The sequence below is a fragment of the Schistocerca americana genome, chromosome 4 (assembly GCF_021461395.2).
Source record: "Schistocerca americana isolate TAMUIC-IGC-003095 chromosome 4, iqSchAmer2.1, whole genome shotgun sequence".
NCBI classification, from domain to species: Eukaryota; Metazoa; Arthropoda; class Insecta; order Orthoptera; family Acrididae; genus Schistocerca; species Schistocerca americana.
In genome coordinates, this window is record NC_060122.1 from 777,117,012 (window position 1) to 777,137,156 (window position 20,145).

Here is a 20,145-nt window from a genome sequence, read left to right on the forward strand (position 1 = left end):
AATAGACCCCAAACTGTAAATATCAGTACAAGGCAGCAATGTGTAGGAGTGCTTGCTGCAAATACCACTGGGCACAATACTCTGCTGAAAACTGCAAAACACAAATTCTAAAATGATTACTGCACATCCATTGTGGTGCCAAATATCTGACATAATTTTTGGTTAAAATTTATATTAGTTAAGATAATTCCACCTGACCTGACATTCGTACATTACACAACATCCCTAAAGAAGTGTGGAGGGAGAGAGGTGGCAAATTTTCGGGTCATAAAATATGTTAATTTAATTGCACAGATATAAATAAGGCCATTTTGTGTCATAAATCATGGTAATTGGGATCGGGCTAAGAGCATTCTGTCATAAATTTTATCTGTGTACCCATAACCAAAGCAGTTTGTTTATATTATTATATTAATTGTTTATATTAGGGTCATAAATTACACCAGTTTACGTAAGGAGCCAAGACCAAGTGACCAGTTTTTTGTACAGGACAACAATGGGCACATTGTCCTGAACAATGGGCACATTGTCCTGAAAATATGTGCTCTACTACACGTATAAGGGCACGACACAGCCGTCGAAATTTCAGTTGACTGATGACACTGGATTGTACAACTTTGCCCTTGTTTTCAATGATACTTCACCAGCCATAGAAACATTACAAGGATGGATGTAGGTGCGGCTTATGTATCGGAAATAGGACAATTCGTCCCGGGGTAAATCGCTGCACAACAATATTTCAATATTTAGCGTTATTTTTATGTTGTTTTGGTAATAAAAACTGGCTAATTTGCCTGGATTTATTTAGTTATGAGATGAAGCACTTATATATGCTTAAATATGGTCCAGTGGACAGCACTTTGGAATGCCATGGTCCATATCTTTTTCCCAGACAATGAGAAAGCTGTTGAAGAACAAATAACACATGTATTCAAAATAAAACACTGTGGCACGTAAAATACAATTTCTGATATTCTACACATCAGTCTGAGTTTCACACATATGCTTTACATTAGATGTTTTTGTTTATAACCCAGAAATATGATTAATTTCGTGTTGAGCAAAGATCTAAACTAAGTAAAGAAAATACTTGACAAGTGCAACATGTTAATAACAGCAAAATACTTTTACCTTAACAATAAAGCAATTTAAAGATATTTATCACTGGTTGTGTTATTGCCTAACAACCATCAATGGCAAAGAGTTCATAACATCCAGCATGAATAAAATAAGATTCAAGTTGTCTAGCCAGGCATTCTACCACTACACTAAAAACTGCAGAGAGAAGATATATGAAGATAATTTAAGCTAAAATCTTTGACATGGCCACAATAGTTTTAATGTAATCAGTATCTACATCAAAGTTAACGTTAAAAGCCAGAGTAAATGTCCATAGATTACCAAGTGCGAAATAATGCGGTTCAGAACTGAAACCAATTACCTCCACAAGCAAAAAGACATTCTAAACTGCATCTTGAACTCAATAATTAGATGTGTCCTACACACTTCTTCAAACCTTATGGAACATCAATAGACAGATAAGCGAACAACAGCTAATCATCTACACAAGACATGAAAAGAAAGTTCATCTATGTCAGAATTACTACATTGTTCTAATGAAACCCTCAACACTTCAAGTCTTGAATTCTACGATATATTAATAAACTCAACCATCATTTTCTTTCAAAACGGAGAACTTTATTTACTGAATAAAGTTCTCAAACATAACACTGCACCTAAACCCAATGACAAGAAAATAAAGAAAGTTGCTAGTGCCACAGCTAACCTAAGCCAAAGTGAGTAAAATACTGTGATGAGCTCAGTAGCAAAAAAGAAAAAAAATCAATAAATCTATAATCAACAAATAACTCTGGGAAAACTGATTAATAATACCCGTTGGCGTAAATAAAAAAAACTTACAGGTAGTAAAGACCTTGTTGTAAAGGCAGATGAATGTACCACTGCATTAGTCATGAATGAAGAAGATTACAGCACTAAACTCTTACTGCTCTTTCTGGAAACTAATATATAAGGTCTGGACACTGAACTCACATCTAAATATCAAGCTCAGTTTAGGAAATAAATTAAGAGTACCAGCCACCATTTACCAGATGCTGATGGCCAAGATAGCAAATCACGAAACCCTTAACACCTAAACTAAGATTTCAGCCAAAAATTCATAAACCTTAGTGTCCAATACATCCCACTGCTAATTCAAGGAACAATGCTGGATATTGCTTCTGTACGTAGCTTAAACATTTCTCAGAAATTTTACACCTATGGAAACAACTTATATATCAGAAATCCCCGAGAGGATATTAACGACAGCACTAACGTGCACAAACCAGACAATGTCCGATTTCCATCCTTAAGCAGTGTAAACCTGTACACAAATTTATGGTCTATGGAAATAATTAGGTGCAATTTACCAAGAAACGAATAACTTATCCAGATAGACTTACGTTTACTCTTAGAAATATAAGAATCGATTATACTGCAAAACTATATCTTAATCAACAAGAAAAATGTGTATACAGTCAGACGATTTAAAAAATGGAAAGCATTGTGGCAGTCCGTTTATCTGATATTTACATTATCCATCTGAAAAACAAATTTTTCAGTGCCAATACCCTTTTAAAAGCTAAACTGATTTATTAGCAAATGTATGTTGAGGGCACAATCGTCATGTTCAATAATAAAGCAAATGAATTAGAATCATTTCCAAATACCATGAGTAATACGCCACCACATCAAATTCACCGTTGCACTTGAGACAGCTGAAGGTATCAATTTTCTTGATCTTAGAATAAAAACGTTGAGTCAAAATCACGCTTTTAAAATTCATAGTAAACCAACCGTTACAGGTCTAATTATAAATAGTTTTTCATGCCACTGTATAGTAATAAATTGTACTGTATTTCAGACTGATGTTGAATTGTATACATGAAACTCACCTTAGTAAATCTGCTAAAAAACTTTATCAGAGTGTTTCAGCAGTAATAACATATTTCTCGGTGATTGTCTACAGAATATGGGTGGTTTGAGGTGTCGCAGCTGATTGTATGAAGATGTAGAAAGGCGTGGTTAGAATTGCAGCTCTCCTTAAAAGAAAGTAAATCTAAAATAATGGTTAGGTATAGATGAAGATTTCCGCAGTATCCAACCATTAGTACTGAAACTTGATTCAGAAATTTAGTTGTAATAGTACTTGGAAGTGGTATGGTTAATTTTTGAATGACATGATCAGTTAATCGCAAATAACCCCCGTGTCTTGTTGATTTTGACGAGTAAATATTAAACAACAGACTTTTTCACTAAGTATGCCGGATTTTGCGAAGATTATGATGATGAAGACTCCCGTTTTCGATCTTACTTCATAAAACGAATGATTTTAAGATCGTCCTATCGAAATAATAGCAGTATCTTGTCTCTCGATTAAAACTGAGAATAACTATTATATTTTATCTGTAATGTTTCTGATTTCACGTGAACACTATCTGAAGCAGAAAATATTTACTGCACATTTCAAAAACTAGTTAGGTAACTCATGTGAAGTATTGACACAGAGAAGTGACAACTAGACCGCTATCTACGATTCTGAAATTTCGTCAGCTGTTTGTGAAACGTTTTATTATGGTAGGTAAAGCAATTTTGCTATTGTGATAAGGATCCAAAAACATAAGGTACATAAGATGTAACGAATTCCAGATAGGGACTTACGTACTAATCAGTGAAAAAGGTTTGTGAAACCGCATTAATTCTTCGAGGAAAATATAGTTACCAGCAGACTTACTTGACTGCCCAGCAGTGATCAATTATTTTATACCACATATAAAATCAAATGTGTGTGCTGTACTTTTTCATGTCATGTAACGCAGAAGCACAAGTTATTTTAATTTATTGTGCCTAACACTCAGACATTTCTTAAAAATTGATTAATCTATTAACATAATTTTGGATGATTAGTTAATATGTAATGAACTTCAACGTGGGGAAATAACTTGAGCGGTGGCAGTCAGAGATATGTCATGTACATATTTGAACACTATACTTGCCGTAGGATAAAGAAACACTGCATCTGGCTATGCAATTATAAACTTTGGTTTTATTGATTTGTTTATTTCGAATAAATTTCAGTCACAGAAAGCACTGAATACCGTTGTTTAGTTCAAGTAATTCATTACAGTTCGACACTCTTTTTGAACTTCTTCCTTGATTATAAGTACAATGGAGGATTCCAATGGGAAAGGAGTCCCTGTCCATTTGCAGTTTTCGGTTTTTTACAAACATCTGAGAAATATAATCTTACAGAAGTTGTTTAATAAACGCCCATATTTATGAATGATTATTAACTGGAGAAAATTTTAATGACTGGAATGTGATGCAACTTTCAAACCACACTGTTCACACTTTTCGAACGTTTTTGCACGCTACAGAGATCACACAAGAATTACATCAAAGGTGAGACAGGAGTATAGTATGAACGAAAGAGAAGAAGCTGCTGAGAGACGGCTCCTTCTTCTTAGCCCAGTTCTGATTGTCCTACGCTACTTGCTCATGCACAATACACACCACAGCGACGAACTTTCACACTATTGATGCTCTAACACAGTCACAGTTTGAAATCAGATGCACATTAGTGCCACTGCCACACGTAAGCTCGTAATTCCCAGACAAGAAATAAAATTTGCCTACCTCTTTTCGCGAGTGTTTATTTTTCCACATCTCTTCTCCACTGTGTCATTATTTTCAAAACTTATGCAGTTTACTATCAATTAATATCACAGACAAAGCAATGCAGAGTCACTAAATATAGCATCTGTCTCACACATACGTGTTGCTACCCATTTTTGCTAGGAAACAGTGTGTGCGAAATTTAGACAAAGGAACTGAATGGTGAACCACACATTGTATACATTCTCGTGCTACCTGAAGGCTAGGAAGTCCTCGCCACCATTTTCAGTGAGAATATGGCACAAAATTAGCTTCGTCGAAAAGAGCTCTCAATAGCCAACATTTCGTACCTTGAAAAATTGCTTTTTCTTACGCTGCTGAGGTTTTAAGATACTAAAATAACCTTCTCGACGCTGCAAGGGTGAACAATGAAAAAGGAAAGAAACAATAACATTGTAGGTTACTTTCCGTGCTTAGGAACATAAGTTTTCACATTTTAGGCTGTTAAAAACCACTTAGACTGTTTCTTTCAAATGTACCAACTTTTGTCATTTTAAGAACAACGAAACGAAAGATTTACAGTTAACGAATTAACTTCTTGTTTATAAATTATCGTAAAAGAATACAATTGTCTACTTTCCATTCACAGTAAAGAAATGCTCAAAAAGCTTTTTGCTTCATTCTCAGTACAGTATAACTCTTCTTAGTGCACTTCAGGTATTCCTAAATGTCTATGGAGCCACGGGCATGTTTCCAAAAATATAGCCCATAGCCTCAAATTTTTTTTTTTTTTTTTTTTTTTCTTGCAGGACATGTAATTTTGATGTGTCCCTAAATAGTTGTTCAAATAAGTTCAGTCTATTTCCTGCTCACCTGAGCCATCATCCAGTAGAAATTTTATTCGCAGTATGTCAGACTAGGAAGCAAAATGAGCCATAACCAACATAATTTCTCAACAAAACCTATATTTAAATAAAATCCATAGTTCTTTTTTAAAAAATGGAAAAAAGACATTTATTGAAAAAAGAACATGCAAGTAAAAGTCTCTTCCTCACGATAACATAAAAACCAGTTGTGAAGCACATCCATTTTTCTACGAAATTTGTTTCTCGTGCTTTAAGATTTGCTCGAAGCTTTGCAATCATGAAGAGTATATTTATAACGTGACACTATACTCTGATATTGCTGAATTTGTGCAAAATACCAAGGCAAGTGCGTTGTGCTGTTGATCATGTTCGAATGACATCTTCTCGTTCGATATTCAGACTTTCTCCTCTTTCCCTCCACTTCCCAGCAGTTCAAGATTCGTATGTCAGGGCCCAAAAGTGACTCGTATAACGACATAGACAAAGCACATTCACTGACAGATACCGCAGTAGGCGTTAGGACGCGGTTCCAGTACCCCTGTCGGTGGCCTCAACTACGGTGCATGGCAGAGGTAGGGTTCGTTACATCACTTCAGATCATCAAGCTGATAGTGACAACGCCTGCAGTGATCGTGCAAACTTGCCGATACCTGTGAAAGTATTTGTATGGAGTGTAGCCATGTATGGAAGTGAAACATGGACGGTAAATAGCTTGGACAAGAAGAGAATAGCAGCTTTCGAAATGTGGTGCTACAGAAGAATGCTGAAGATTAGATGAGTAGATCACATAACTAATGAGGAGGTATTGAATAGAATTGGGGAGAAGAGGAGTTTGTGGCACAACTTGACGAGAAGAAGGGACCAGTTGGTAGGACATGTTCTGAGGTATCAAGGGATCACAAATTTAGCACTGGAGGGCAGCGTGGAGGGTAAAAATCGTAGAGAGTGACCAAGAGATGAATACACTAAGCAGATTCAGAAGGATGTAGGTCGCTGTAGGTACTGGGAGATGAAGGAGCTTGCACAGGATAGATTGGCATGGAGAGCTGCATCAAACCAGTCTCAGGACTGAAGACCACAATAACAACAACCTGTGGATTGGATGCGTACCCTGTTACTACAGTGGAGGGCTTCAGTACTGAGTGTAACGTCTTGGCTTTGGCTCTCTGGACGTTTTGGTGAGATTACCTTGTTCAGTTTTGGGATGCAGTGACTCTTGACTCGGCGTGGCCAGGTTATGAACTGTTTTCACTGGGTGTACTGCGACTATGCTGAATAAATCAAGGTATTAGTCAAATTATATGTCGAATGTGAGGTTCACCAATCAGTCCGTTCTTAGAGGTTCACTTACAACACCAGAAAAAGTCCGGCACACAGAATTCGAGGAATAGGTCTGGTACCACAGAACTATTTCGAGCGCACAATCGCTTGCTGCAGTTCAGCTTTCTCCACTTTCGACGGTGCTCAATGCTGTCGTGCTCACTTCCGTCGAGTTTGCTCGGATGCACTGCATGCCGGCGCTGCAGAGCTTCAAGCAGCGGTGCGGCCAGGACGCGATGAGCTTGAGCACGTTGGGCCCCGGGCTGAGAGTGCTGGCCACCTGATTGTGCGCCAGCAGCCGGTACTCGCTGTCCAGCTTGCCCAGAGACACGCCCAGCTCCAGCAGCAGCTGCAGCGAGCGCGCCATCGCCTCCGTCGCATTGTGGTGCACGAAGTTGCCCATGAAGGTGACGGCCAGGTTGCAGCGCAGCACCCACTCCCTGTCGTAGTTGTTGGTGGCGCCCCAGCCGCGGCCCTCGTAGATGTTGCCCTCCACGTCTATGAGGAAGTTGTACGAGATGTCGGGCTGCCCCCACTTGGCGTAGTGCTCGTCGCGGTATGCGCGCAGGAGGACGAAACACTCCTCTTCGCCTCTGCAGGCCGTGCCCGCCGTGTGTCCGACGACCACATACGGTATCGGATGGTGCAGAGGGATCCTGAAATTGGGCGGCACGCCACTGCTCCACACGGACCTGGGAACGATACGCTGTCCGTTCTTCAGCACCAGTTCAGGGTTCGGCGGAGGCACTGCAATCAAATAAACATGTGTTGTGTGACGTCTGAGGGGCTCCTGCTGTGAGCGAAACAAAATACACTATTTACACAGATGTCACAGTCATCAGATAGCGATATGCGCACATACAGATGCCCATAGTGTCGCGTACACAAGGTGTGAAAGGGTCATTCACTGGCGGAGCTGCCGTTTCTACCCTAGTGATTCATGTGAAAATGAGTCCAACATGATAGGGCCGCACCAAGAGTATTAACAAACTTTGAGCATGGAATGGTAGTTGGAATTAGACGCATGGCACATTCCGTTTTGGAAAGTGTTTGGGAATTTAATATTCCGAGATCCACGGGCTCAAGAGTGTGACGAAAATTACGTCTCACCATGGATAGCGAAGTCGCCAACGACCTTCACTTAACGACCGGGAGCAGCTGCGTTTGCTTATACAGGGTGAAAAGTATTTAAACCGACAAACTCTAGGAGGTTGTAGCGGACATCAAAACAAATATTTTTCCCTAATGTAATTCTTTACTGTTGTTGTTGTTGTTGTTGTTGTTGTTGTGGTGGTCTTCAGTCCTGAGACTGATTTAATGCAGCCCTCCAAGCTACTCTATCCTGTGCAAGCTTCTTCATCTCCAAGTAACTACTGCAACGTACATCCTTCTGAATCTGCTTAGTGTATTCATCTCTTGGTCTCCCTCTACGATTTTTACCCTCCAAACTGCCCTCCAATGCTATATTTGTGATCCCTTGATGCCTCAGAACATGTCCTACCAACCGGTCCCTTCTTCTAGTCAAGTTGTGCCACAAACTCCTCTTCTCCCCAATCCTATTCAATACCTCCTCATTAGTTATGTAATCTACCCATCTAATCTTCAGCATTCTTCTGTAGCACCACATTTCGAAAGCTTCTATTCTCTTCTTGTCCAAACTATTTATCGCCCATGTTTCACTTCCATACATGGCTACACTCCATACAAATACTTTCAGAAACGACTTCCTGACACTTAAATCCATACTCGATGTTAACAAATTTCTCTTCTTCAGAAACGATTTCCTTGCCATTGCCAGTCTACATTTTATGTCCTTTCTACTTCGACCATCATCAGTTATTTTGCTCCCCAAATAGCAAAACTCCTTTACAACTTTAAGTGTCTCATTTCCTAATCTAATTCCCTCAGCATCACCCGACTTAATTCGACTACATTCCATTATCCTCGTTTTCTTTTTTTATGTTCATCTTATATCCTCCTTTCAAGACACTATCCATTCTGTTCAACTGCTCTTCCAAGTCCTTTGCTTTTTCTGACAGAATTACAATGTCATCGGCAAACCTCAAACTTTTTATTTCTTCTCCATGGATTTTAACCCCTACTCCCGAGTTTATCTTTTGTTTCCTTCACTGCTTGCTCAATATACAGATTGAACAACATCGGGGAGAGGCTACAACCCTGTCTCACTCCCTTCCCAACCACTGCTGCCCCTTCATGCCCCCCGACTCTTATAATTGCCATCTGGTTTCTGTACAATTTGTAAATAGCCTTTCGCTCCCTGTATTTTACCCCTGCCACCTTCAGAATTTGAAAGAGGATTACTATGAGGATTATTTAAGCCGGTAGAGGCCGTGTTATGCTCTTCAGTTGGTAGAGGCCGTATTATGATCTTCAGTTGTTAGAGGACGTATTAAGCTCTTCAGTTGTAGGCAACTCCTGTCCACCAGTGTAGTAATGCATTGTCTCTGTTTACTACTGGAGCGATACACCTCGAGTGAGTACACTGATATGGTTGGTCCGTACTATGTAGCGCACCACAACGGATGAGTTGCACAGTGGGTTTATCAACAACAATAGCCTAATCACCGTATCCCGCAACATACGACCTTTGCTGCTGTGTACCAATGTCTGCATGAGACTGGGTCTTTTAGCAGATTACCTGGACAGGGACGCCATCGTTCGGTAAGAAGGCTGCATGTGGAGCAGGATCCTTCAATCAGCACTTGTGCAATTGCACGAAACATGGGGACGAATCATACTAATGTAAGAACAGTCCGAGAGCAGTTGTTACGTCCATTTTACTTACAGCATGTCCACAACCTGGAACCAGTTGATTATCCACCCAGAGCACAGTTTTCGCAGTGGTACCTGGAACAGTGTGAAATGCATCCTACATTTCCATCCTCTGTGTTGTTTACCGATGAAGCAATGTTCGGGCATGATGGAGTCTTCAACATGCACAATTCACATGTATGGAGTGTGGATAACCCACATGCCACAGTTACTAACGCTCATCAAGTGCGGTTCTTCGTTAATGTGTGGGTCGGTGTTTACTTAGGCCGTGTCTGCTATCTAGGCCATTAAATGGCAGGCACTATTACAATTTTCTCGCCGGGGCATTGCCAGAATTGCTGGAAGACGTCCCACTCCCTACAAGACAACGCATGTGCTTCCAACATGACGGGACACCGGCATATTTCAGTCGTCGTGTGTGTCGATTCCTGGACCAAGAGTTCACAGAAATGTGGATTGGCAGAGGTGGTCCAGTACCATGGCCTGCTCGATCCCCAGATATGGCCCCTCTGGACTTTTGTGTGTGGGGAGAGATGTGCAACCTTGTTTACGCAACTCCTGTTGCATCAGAAGAAGATCTGGTTGCCCGGATAGTAGCAACATCAAGAACAATTCAGGATATTCCTGGGGTTTTTGCATGTGTCAGACAGAACATGACCCGATGGCGTAACCTTTGTTTATGTGTCAATGGAGGCATTTTTGAAAATCTACTGTAATTGAAATTGGGTTGTGTTAATGTGTTGTCTCTTGATCATAAAAAAAATGGAAAAGTGTTTGTTGGTTTAATTAATTTGCCGCCAGAGAAATCTTCCTCTTCTGGTTTAAATACTCCTCACAGGAAAAAATAACATTAGGAAAAAATATTTGTTTTGATGTCTCCTACAATCTCCCAGAGTTTGTTGGTTTAAATACTTTTCAATGTCACTGCTAACAAACACGCAACACTTCATGAACTAACCGTAGAGATCAATCGGGGCATATGGCGAAATTTGTCGTTAATGGACTGTGACAGCTGAATACTGACACTATGTGTCTTTGCCAACAGCACATCACCTATAGCGCCTCTCCTAGGCTCATGGCCATACCAACTGGACCCTAGACGAGTGGAAAAACGTGGCCTGCTCAGATAAGCCGCGATTTCAGTTTTAAGAGCTGATGTTCTAGACCCCACGAAGCCATGGACTCAAGTCCTCAACAACACACTGTGCGAGATGTTAGTGACTCCATAATGGTGTAGGCTGTGTTCCCATGGAATGGACTGGGTCCTCCGGTCCCTCCGAACCGATCATTGACTAAAAATTGTTATATTCAGCTACTTGGCGGCCATTTGCAGCCATTCATGACATCATGTAAACAAATCACTATAGAATTTTTATGGATAACAGTGCGGCAAGTCACTGTGCCTCAACTGTTCGCTATTGGTTTGAAGAACGATCTGGACATATCGAGTGAATGACCTCACTACACAGATCGCCATTCCGGCATCGCATCGAACATTTATGAGTCATAATCGAGAGGTCAGTTCGTGCACAGAACCCTGCACTGCCAGTGCTTTCGTACTTATGTACGGCTATAGAGGCAGCGTAGCTCAATGTTTCGGCAGCGAACCTCCTACGACTTGTTGAGTCCAAAGCACATTGAGCTGCTGCAAAATGTTGGGCAAAAGGAGATCCGAAACGATATTACGAGGCATCCCATGGCTTTTGTCATCTCAGTGTATTATGACTACCGGCTACATGACATGTGCCGTGACTATGTCACTCGCCATCAGAATTGCACCACCATGAGAGGCGTGTGCAACAAACATCAAATTAGCATGTAGTGTACTAAATCGGGGCTTCCCAAAATTTTCCTTTGACAGAACACTTCGAGAATCCTGGTACTCTGGTAGAGCACCTTGCTTGTTTTGGAGGCTTCTGAAATAACAACAATTTTAAAAAATGAGCAAATAGTATTATGGTGGCTATTCGGAAAGCAATGAACGATCGGTCCCGAAATGGAAACTACAGTGAAAATCCGCAGGAGCTTTCCACAGGTTTGTTGGGCAGGGTCTCCAGTAATACTATACATAACATCACGTCATTCTTCTTAGTTTTGAGCGCACAAAGATGCCTAGAAGATACTGTCTCAAACGAGGTATGGGTGTCTTCCGACATATTTCGCCTGATTTTATGCAATCCCACATAACGTAACTGGCATGCATTTCCTTCTTGAAGAGTTCTCGGCAGCACACTGCAGGGGCAATGAAGACGCTCCTGCAGCGTTTTCTATGAGAAGTATTTGACTGCCCACCATACAGTCCTGATATGGTTCCCTCCGAGTTTTAACTCTGCTAAAATGAAACGCTGGCTGTAAAGACAAAATTTTAGCACAAACAAAGAGCTGCAGTCCAGCGTAGAAAATTGTCAAATGGTTCAAATGGCTCTGAGCACAATGGGACTTAACTTCTAAGGTCATCAGTCCGCTAGAACTTCGAACTACTTAAATGTAACTAACCTAAGGACATCACACACATCCATGCCCGAGGCAGGATTCGAACCTGCGACCGTAGCGGTCGCGCGGTTTCCGACTGTAGCGCCTAGACAATTGTTGGAAAGCACATGAAGCTGTCTTCTATGATGGGCGTATTGGAAAGTTGGTACAACGCTACGACACATCTCTAAGTCGAGAAGTAGCTGGAAGGTGTAGCTATATGTCGCAAATAACCAGTTCTGATTTTCACAGTGGTTTCCATTTCGCGACCGGTCGTTCCTTGCTTTCCAAATAGCCCACGTGCATTTAGTGATTATTTTAATTTTAAATGATAACTAATGACACAGAAATCATTATACATTTTTTAAACTAAGATGAAAATTATTATTTATTACAAATGTATTTAGCAATGATTTTATTTTGTCCTTAACACATAACAACAGAATGAAATAAGTTTTTAACGGCTTATGTGATTTACAAATTACAAATCGTGATTTACAAATTACAAATCATCTTATATCAGGTACAGTAGCAGAAAATTTTTGTGTTTTTGCAGCATGGTAATAAAATCCTGCTTCACATAAATATGTAGCGATAAGCGGAAGTAAAACAATAACAGCGTATTTTGATATACTTGCGCATTCTTCTGATAAATTTCTCCTGAAATTACATAATGGCTGATGTTTTGCCTTTCTCTTTCAATCAAAGTCTTCTTTAAAATCAAGTAGTTTCTCAAGTCTCTTGTTCTTAAGCCTTCTTGCTTGTCTGTTAAGGAAAATGAATATAGAATGCACTGAACTTCGGAAAATACTTCAAATAATTTTTACAATCATTTAAGCGCTCTACAAATAGCTTAGAAACTTCATCTCCTTTAAAATTGTTTTTAGTCAAATGTTCATGTAAGTCATGTGGGAAGTCAATTAAAACTGTTTTCTATAACTGAAGGAATTCGAAATTTCAATTTTCTTTCAAATGATACAATTTTGTTGCTTGTACTAAAAATTGTAAAACCATTTCCTTAAGTGTTTCAAGGAGTATTTTAATTACATTTATGAAGACTGTATCAGCATTACTGTCAACAGCATTGTGCTGCCGAGATGACTAGCCCTTTGCTGTGTAGAATGCCGGCAACACAGGAAAATGAACCATACCGATCGCAGTTCTTGAGTGGGTTGAAGGTGCGGTAAAACGAATTCCCGCCATCTTAATTCTGTCCCGACAACACAGTCGTGCCAAACAGATCAGATGGATTTCGTGAACGTGCATTACCGAGAAGGTCTTCTTGAAATGTGGTGCTTGTTTGTAGTAATGATTGTGAAATGAGTTATGTGGGGGCTGTTGTATCTCAGCTACTCTGAGAGCAGAAGACAGATGACATTTTGAGCATCTATTTAGCACGCAGGCAGGCAGCGTGTAACCACAGCGTTATTTCTCATAGGCTGGCAGTTGTTCCAACGACGTAGATTTCCACCTTCTAAAGACCATTACTAACTCTCTTAGTACCAGGTGTGTGGGGGGGGGGGCGAAAGGGGGGGTGGCAGAGGGAGTGGGCTGGCACTTGATAAACATTTCTCGGAAACATCTAGTCATTTCCTTTATATTTTAAAATTTTGGTAAATATTTATCGTTTTAGTAGTGAATGTGACTTTTTGCAAGAAATGTCATAAGCGTATTTCCAGTTTCAGATCTCCTCTTACGCATCTAAGAGTGCCATTTTAAAAATTCCACACACTGTAAGATAGAATTTAAGAAATTAATTTATTTTACTAAATTTCTTTGCAGGTCTTCAATATAATCCCGACTCATGTTTGACAGCTTCCCAGCGTTTTGACAACTTCTGTATTCCTAATGGGTCACCTTCATTGTTGAGCTGTCTGATTACCCAGGTCTACGAACTGAAAGATTCATCATTTGCATCGAAACGTTTTCCAAGGAGTTGTGTCGTCAATTTGGGAAACAAACCAGGATCTGGCGGGATCATATCAGGACTGTATAGTGTGTGGGGAAGTATTTGCTATCCATATTCGTCGAGCGTTTCTCTCAGTGGTGGGGTAGTATGCGGTCTTGTATTACCGTGCAAAATGAGGACACCAACTGCAGTCATGTCAGGTCTTCTTTGATGAATTTTCGAGCGCAAAGCAGCTTGTAGTACGCGCCTGTTACAGACGTCCCCTGTCCGCCCCCGGTAGCTGAGTGGTTTGTGGGCCATATTTCACCGAAGATGTCGCATTTCAAGCCTACATTTTTATTTTATTTTATTTTTTATTTTTTTATTTATTTTTTTATTGTTTATTTTTTGAGCTTAGCTATGTCAGAGAATCCTTCCCAACAACACGACTACCGACGACGCGAAATGTATACCAACTCTTACCGCGCCGGTGCCCCAGGAATACCCTGGAAAAGAAGAACCCAGACAAGAACTGGCGACAGATATGGCGCGTTATACGGAACGTTTACCTCCCAACGGCGGTACGCTCAACATGGTATGTGGTGGTAAATAGGAAGTTCGCAACGAATCAACGGCAGCACGCGATTCATTTGGCACACAACCCACTATGTTTAGGCTGCGCAGCAGTGGACGCTGTTGAACATCGTTTAGCATGTAGTGGGACGGCTGCGGTATGGCACTTGGGCCGGCCGAAGTGGCCGAGCGGTTCTAGGCGCTTCAGTCTGGAGCCGCGCGACCGCTACGGTGGCAGGTTCGAATCCTGCCTCGGGCATGGATGTGTGCGTTGTCTTTAGGTTAGTTATGTTTAAGTAGTTCTAAGTTCTAGGGGACTGATGACCTCAGCAGTTAAGTCCCATAGTGCTCAGAGCCATTTGAACCATTTTTGTGGCACCTGGCGTTCCTGTTACGCTCCACCCCTCCCACAATTTCATCAGACACTTTTCTTTTCTCCCAAGAATCTTATTTGCCGGTCCAAAAAAAACCAATGCAGTGACATGGGTACGGGGAATTGTTGTGGGCTGCGTCTATAACGAATCGGAAAATGACAAAATGGATTTTTGGCACTTTCTCCTGGATGGACACACGAAGCTGCAACAGCATAAGAAATATAGGCAAGACTTTGCTAATTACCTGCGACTTACCTTTACCGAACCGCCAGCCAGATGGGGTGTGACGGGTGAGAGATGAGATAGACGAGGAAGCAGAGATAGACATCGATCACACTTACGGACCCTTAGTTAATTTCGAGAAGACGACCCAGTCTTACACCAACGTCTGGAGAACGGGTCGATAGATGGCTCTCTTGCTCTATCGAACGTCGGGTCGTGAGGAGCATGTTTCTTTTGTATCTGTACTATCCGCGATGTCTTCATGTCTTTTTCATTTGGACGTTTTCAGTTTTATTCATTTCCTCACTTAATTAATTTTCTAGTTAGCCACTATTTGTCAACATTTGGACATTATAGACACTATTTATGCGGTAGTATAAAAATGTATGTCAGCAAAGGTTGTAAGTCTGACATTGGAAAAAAAGAGTAGCGGTGAATTCTCAGTCTAACCTTCGAACGACCTTTACCCCATTTTTTCTTACTTAAAAAAATAAATAAATAAAATAAAAAAAGAAAAACAGGAAAAAAGTGGTCAGCGCGACAGAATGTCAATCTTAAGGCCCCGGGTTCGATTCCCGGCTTGGTCGGAGATTTTCTTCGCTCGGGGACTGGGTGTTGTGTTGTCCTAATCATCATCATTTCGTCCCCATCAACGCGCAAGTCGCCGAAGTGGCGTCATATTGAAAGACTTGCACCCGGCGAACGGTCTGCCCGAGGGGAGGCCCTAGTCACACGACATTCGCATTCACACACGTCCCCTGGGGCATTCTGTCTGCAGCTGTGACCTCATTCAGTCCTACCTTCCATTGTTGGCGGTGGAATATTTTCGGGGGTCGAAAGCGGAACTTTTCCATTGTGACCACTGAGACTTCAGTTCCGGCTCAAAATCTCCTATCCAGATCTCATCAAGTGCTACAATCTTCTTCGATAACGCTGAAGCAATTCTCCTGCGATTCTCTTACGACCTGCTTTCTTGTCTTCGCCCAGATCATGTGGAACCCACCTGCCAGCAATTTTTATCATCTTTAACTTTTCAGTCGTCATTTGTTAAAGTGAAGTGACAGATATTCCGGTCTCATATGCAACTTCTTAACATTTTTTTCGTCGATCCTCTGTCAAAACCTCGTTAACAATAAGTTCAGAGGTGCTGTCTGTTGCAGTTATGGCCTTCCACTTATTGGGTTGTCGTCAGTGCGTATCCGATCTTCACCGAAACGACCAGACCACTGTGATACTAAACTTCCTGGCAGATTAAAACTGTGTGCCCGACCGAGACTCGAACTCGGGACCTTTGCCTTTCGCGGGCAAGTGCTGTACCATTTGAGCTACCCAAGCACGACTCACGCCCCGTCCTCACAGCTTTACTTCTGCCAGTACCTCGTCTCCTACCTTCCAAACTTTACAGAAGCTCTCCTGCGAACCTTGCAGAACTAGCACTCCGGAAAGAAAGGATAATGCGGAGACATGGCTTACCCACAGCCTGGGGGATGTTTCCCGAATGAGATTTTCACTCTGCAGCGGAGTGTGTGCTGATATGAAACTTCCTGGCGGATGAAAACTGTGTGCCCGACCGAGACTCGAACTCGGGGCCTTTGCCTTTCCCGGGCAAGTGCTCTGCCATCTGAGCAAGGTTCGCAGGAGAGCTTCTGTAAAGTTTGGAAGGTAGGAGACGAGATAGTGGCAGAAGTAAAGCTGTGGGTACCGGGCGTGAGTCGTGCTTCGGTAGCTCAGATGGTAGAGCACTTGCCCGCGAAAGGCAAAGGTCCCGAGTTCGAGTCTCGGTCGGGCACACAGTTTCAATCTGCCAGGAAGTTTCATATCAGCGCACACTCCGCTGCAGAGTGAAAATCTCATTCTCGCACTGTGATACAGTGCTACGATCCATTACACTATCCCCCACACACACCTCTCTCAAAGCGTTGTTTTTTTCCGTTGGATTCATTCCGCGTAAGTATTCGATTTTGATGTAGGAAAGCTGGCCACAACGTGCAATCCGAGATGACTCAGATTCAGGTTCTGCTTTAAACATGAAATATTCACGACACAGCCACGCGAACCAGCAAACACATACCGTATACGATCGCCGCGCCTGTCCGATCTCCCGCCTGCCACCCGGCCGCACACAGCTGTGACTTCTGCAGTGTTTGAACGTCCAGACACTCTCATTCGACGTAATTGGACAACTGGACGTATCTCTTGGTAGTGCTGACACGCTCGTCCACCTGTTGGGCTACTAGACGGTGTGTAGCCGCTGGGTCCCTCGTCGCCTAACAGGACACCATAAAGAGCAACGAAGGACCATCTGCGCGGAATTGTTTGCGAGTTACGAAGTTGATCGTGACAATTTTTTGTCGAACAGCTTCGCAGGCGATATAACACAGGTTCATTTCTTCTAAACAGAAACAAAACAGCAATACTTGGTGTGGCATCACATCACCTCTCCACCGAAAACAAGTTTAAAGCGGCACCCTCAACCGGTAGAGCCATAGAGACTGTCTTCTGCCGGCCGTGGTGGCCGAGCGGTTCTAGGCGCTACAGTTTGGAAGCGCGCGACCGCTACGGTCGCAGTTTCGAATCCTGCCTCGGGCATGGATGTGTGTGATGTCCTTAGGTCAGTTAGATTTAAGTAGTTCTAAGTTCTAGGGGACTGATGACCTCAGAAGCTAAGTCCCATAGTGCTCAGAGCCATTTGAACCATTTTTGACTGTCTTCGGGGACTCTGAAGGGGTTATTCCATTTGATGTCCTCCCTCATGATCCAACAATCAATTCAAAAGCCTATTTTGCTATGCTCAAATTGAAGAAACGACTTTAGCGTGCACGTCGGCACAAAAATGCAAAAGAACCTCTTCTTCCCATGACGGGCCGGCCAGTGTGGTCGAGCGGTTCAAAATGGTTCAAATGGCTCTGAACACTATGGGACTTAACATCTGTGGTCATCAGTCCCCTAGAACTTAGAACTACTTAAACCTAACTAACCTAAGGACATCTCACACATCCATGCCGGAGGCAGGATTCGAAACTGCGACCGTAGCAGTCGCGCGGTTCCGGACTGCGCGCCTAGAACCGCTGTCCGGAACCGCGCGACTGCTACGGTCGCAGTTTCGAATCCTGCCTCGGGCATGGATGTGTGTGATGTCCTTAGGTTAGATAGGTTTAAGTAGGGGACTGATGACCTCAGATGTTAAGTCCCATAGTGCTCAGAGCCATTTGAACCATTTTTGACTGTCTTCGGGGACTCTGAAGGGGTTATTCCATTTGATGTCCTCCCTCATGATCCAACAATCAATTCAAAAGTCTATTTTGCTATGCTCAAATTGAAGAAACGACTTTAGCGTGCACGTCGGCACAAAAATTCAAAAGAACCTCTTCTTCCCATGACGGGCCGGCCGCTGTGGTCGAGCGGTTCTAGGTGCTTCAGTCCGGAACCGCGCTGCAGCTACGGTCGCAGGTTTGAATCCTGCCTCGGGCATGGATGCGTGTTATGTCCTTAGGTTAGTTAGGTTTAAGTGGTTCTTAGTCTAGGAGACTGAAGACCTCAGATGTTAAGTCCCATAGTACTTACAGCCATTTGAACCATTTAAACCCATGACGCAAGGTCCCACACAAGAATGCGCACCCGTTAGGAGCTCACAAAACTGCGTAGGATTGTTCGCCTCCATCGGTCCTACAGTCCGGGTCTCGTTCCTTCCGACTTCCATCTGTCTGACCCAATGAAGGATGCCCTCCACGGGAAGCAGCACGCGGATGACTGGGAGGTTTGTGATGCACCAAGACGTTGGCTTCGACATCGACCAGTAGAGTGGTACCACGTGGAAACACATGCCCTCCCACTAAAGCCGTCACACTGAACCGAGATTATGTCGAAAAATATGGTTTTGTAGCCAGAAGTGTGGGAAATAATATGATGTATTAGAATCCTGAATGAAACCAACAAGCTTTCAGAAAAATATGTGCTGCATTACTTATTGAACACTCCTTATACGTAATGTGCACGAGATAATTGCCTTTACTTGCTGCAATTGTAAAAACATGTTTGCGTTCTTCTGGGTGACAGTATGAACAGCCCTGAGAGTGATATGTCGACAGTGAGTTACGATGTGTACAATACTTCTCGCAAAACTACAGCTTCAAAGTATACTTGCGATGGACATACAAAGAAACATATCCCTTGTGTAATACTAAGTTCATTACGTATGATATCTTAAAGAGCTGTCCAGCTTGACAGGCAACTCGACCACCAAAGAGGTACATTGGAGATTTTGTCGAAGCGAAAGTGAGAGACGATAAAAAATGTTTTTGGACAAAAGTAGTAGTCGAAGAAGTAGTCACACACAGACATAGTTATGGTTATTAAGAAGAAAAATGTTATTCACAGAAAATAACAACAATATGTGTTAAAAATTATTTTTAAACATATTCAGATCTAAACATAACGAAGGATAAAACATTAAAATGTAAATTTAAATTCACATAATAAAATTTACATTCATATTTAACATTACGGTATGTTCCTCTCGTGCATGTAGATATTAACTTTAATGGAAGATAGTCATGAGGTGAACACAAAAGAAAAAGTTTCTTGTACACACAACAACAGAAGTTTTGCATCAGCCCGGTTCCTAGAACTCCTGAAGATAGACGATGACTGTCGATACTGTCACTAAACCCGCCCAAAGATCTAAACAACCGTGCAAGGGCAGCGACTTTTACACAGGGGGGAGGGGACGGGGGGGGGGGGGGGGCAACAGCCGATCAGTTCCAGTCATTCCACCAGGAAGGAGGTGGTTCAACCATTCCTAGACGGTCAATACCGCAGTTCGATCGCGCCCGCATTGTTACTTTGTGCCAGGAAGGGCCCTCAACAAGCGAAGTGTCCACGCGTCTCGGAGTGAGCCAAAGCGATGTTGTTCTGTCATGGAGGGGCCACAGAGAGACAGGAACTGTCGATGACATGCCTCGCT

General features: G+C 42.2%; 1 protein-coding gene across 1 annotated transcript in view; it reads right to left on the reverse strand.

Annotated features, from left to right (window-relative positions):
- Positions 1-20,145, reverse strand: part of LOC124613795 — a 185,909-nt gene that overhangs the window by 20,384 nt on the left and 145,380 nt on the right. The window contains exon 3 of the mRNA XM_047142517.1: positions 6,981-7,607. Coding sequence (XP_046998473.1) covers positions 6,981-7,607 — 627 coding nt within the window. The remainder of the gene's footprint in view (positions 1-6,980; positions 7,608-20,145) is intronic.